Raw genomic sequence first — 2,580 nt, forward strand, 5'->3', positions numbered from 1 at the left:
GAAAATTCCCAGCTCACGTGCGCGGGACCAGGTTTTCGGCTGCGAGGGCTCAGGCCCCGCTGCGGGTCAGTGTTTTCCAGCCGCTGGGAAGAGCCTGCGTGAGAACCGGCTCCTTCCCACGCCTGCCCCGCCGCTCCCGCCGCCCTTTCCCGGGGTGACGGCCGGGTCGCTGCTCGGACCCGCAGGGATCCAGGGGGATGCTGGGACCCGCAGGGACCCATCGGGCAGCGCAGCCCCGAGGTTCTGCTCTCCGAGGGCAGGGAGAACCAGCGCTGATGCCCGTTGGTGCCTGGGTGTCCGCATGGGACCCTCCAGCTGCGTTATTCCTCCCTGCAGAGCCCGGGGTGGGAAGAGGGATGTCCCCTTCCTGGGACAGCCACGGAGCAGCTGAGCTGTTGGCTCCGGAGCCAGGGTCCACCCCGGAGCCCTGGGACGTGCTGTGCAGCACAGGCACTGCCACCCCCCCACTGATCCTGCTGCAGAGCATCCAGGGACTGCTCCAGGAGACGCCTGGCCCGGCCCCTGGGGGCCCAGTGTGGTGCTGGGCTGTACTGGGAGGGGACAAGCACCCCCAGCGAGACCATGGGGGTGCCAGGGTGGTGTCTTGCCTGCGCCAAGCAGGGATTGAGCTCCCCCTTCCCCCTGGACAGAGGGGGAACATGCTACCAGTGAGGCTCCAGTGCCAGGATGGATGTGGGAGGCAGTGGGGACCCTCCCAGCACTGCCAGGCAGGAATGGCTGAGCCCGGTGACAGGGCTGGAGCCTCGGCACCATGTGCCCTCCTGCTGGGAGATGGGATGGGGCCATGCCAGTGTCCACAGGCAGGAAATCCTTCCCCTCTCTGTTTTCCAAGCTCCACTGGCCCTGAATTATCCCCCACAACATCCAGTTTCCACACAGACCCAGCAGGCAGCGGGATGGCTGGACATGCTTTCCCGTGGATGTTTCCTAACCTCCACACCTGTGTCAGCCCAGCACCTCCCAGTTTCCACCAGCAGCTGGCAGGAGGTTGTCCTTGGCTTTACCCTCTGCTCCTGATGTGCTGCTGCCCTCAGAGCCACCTCGAGCCTCTCCAAGTGCAGGGATGTCCTGGGACAGGCTCCCAGCAGTGTCTCTGGGATGGACCAGGCTGCCAGGGCCAAACCCAGCACAGCAGCATAGGGGCAGGGCCAGCCCAGGTTGGGCTGGGGGCAGCCAGGGGCCAGGGAGGGCAGGAATGGGGCCATGCCGGTGTCTGCAGGCAGGAAATCCTTCCCCTCTCTGTTTTCCAAGCTCCCCAGGAGCTGTGAGCCAGCCCTGGTGTCACCAGCACGTGCTCAGGAGTGACCCGGGGCAGAGTCCAGAGGCACAGCCAGGGCAGGGGAAAGGAGGTGGAGCACTAAAACCTTTCAGAGCAGGAGCAGCTGAGGAGATCCCTGAAAACTCAACAAGATCTAGTGAGAAAGGAAGAAAATTCAAGACAAGTTTTGTCCTAGGCTGACTGCTCTGTTTGCTACCACAGGCAGGAGAGGGATGACTTGATCCTTGGGGGTGGGACAGGGAGAATCAGAGCTGAGGATGGGGAAATGGGGGCTGAGGATGGGGGAAATTGGGGCAGCACATGCTGGGAGCACCAGGAAGGCTCCTCCAGCACTGCCATCTCTGAGCATGATCAGACCAAGCCCAGCCTGGAAGTTTGTACTAAATGTTTACAAGGGTTCAAAAAAGGGGTACAAAAAGGTCAAAGCCACACTCATCTCTCCTCCCAGGGAGCAGGTAGAAGCACTGCCCTCCAGACTTCCCCCCCAGAATCCTCCCCTCCTCAGCTGCCCCAAATGCCTGACACACTGTTTAGGCCCAGCCCTCAGGAATCCCGACATATTCACAGTGCTCTGCTCCATGTGCCTGGAGGAGCCAATCCCAGGGGAAAACCTCCTTGCTGGAGGTCACAGTACAGAAAGGATCAGGGCTCTGGGCTGTTCCCCACACAGGGAATGCCCACAAATGGTCCATGAATGCCCAGGGAGACTTCCACAGCCATGGAAAAACAATGTGAGGAGCAGCTCCCCGCATGCCCTGAGCCTCCAGGAGCCAGGGCTGGGCAGGCAGGGACAGGGAAGGACCCAGAGCTGCCAGCCAGGGCTGCACGTTCACATGGGGTAGTTGAGAACAACGTCCTGCTTGGCCAGTTCCAGCAACATGGGGTCGTCGAAGAACTTGCTGATGCTCACGTCCTCACTCAGGCCCTGTGGGGTAACACAAGGCCAGGGTTACTCCCCACACAGCCACTCCACGGAGATTCCACCTAAAAGCCCTCGTGTCCTGCAGTAAGATAAACTTTTGGGCTCCAGAGGAGGCATGAGGTGCTTTTCTGCAGCTTGAGGGCATCTAACACCCCTCAGGAGGCTGTGAACGTGCAGTTGCTGAGCGTATCTACCACCTCACTGCCCTCCCATGGGGGAGCTTGATTCCTTCTGCTCCCTCTGTGGCCCTGGGAGCCCCTCCAGCCCCTCAGTCCAGCTCAGAAACCAGTTCCTGCTTTTTCTGCAGGACAAGGGGGATAAACCAGGCCACTGAGGAGTCAGAGAGGCTGGGGGGGGG

The 2,580-nt window shown here is 61.4% G+C and overlaps 1 protein-coding gene across 1 annotated transcript in view; it reads right to left on the reverse strand.

Moving 5' to 3' along the window:
- Window positions 1-1,670: 1,670 nt before the first annotated feature.
- Window positions 1,671-2,580, reverse strand: part of EFTUD2 (elongation factor Tu GTP binding domain containing 2) — a 22,923-nt gene continuing 22,013 nt past the window's right edge. The window contains exon 25 of the mRNA XM_029963268.1: window positions 1,671-2,225. Coding sequence (XP_029819128.1) covers window positions 2,130-2,225 — 96 coding nt within the window. The 3' untranslated portion in view covers window positions 1,671-2,129. The remainder of the gene's footprint in view (window positions 2,226-2,580) is intronic.

Source organism: Manacus vitellinus, unplaced genomic scaffold, assembly GCF_001715985.3.
Source record: "Manacus vitellinus isolate BGI_N305 unplaced genomic scaffold, ASM171598v3 scaffold_100_pilon, whole genome shotgun sequence".
Classification (NCBI taxonomy): domain Eukaryota; kingdom Metazoa; phylum Chordata; class Aves; order Passeriformes; family Pipridae; genus Manacus; species Manacus vitellinus.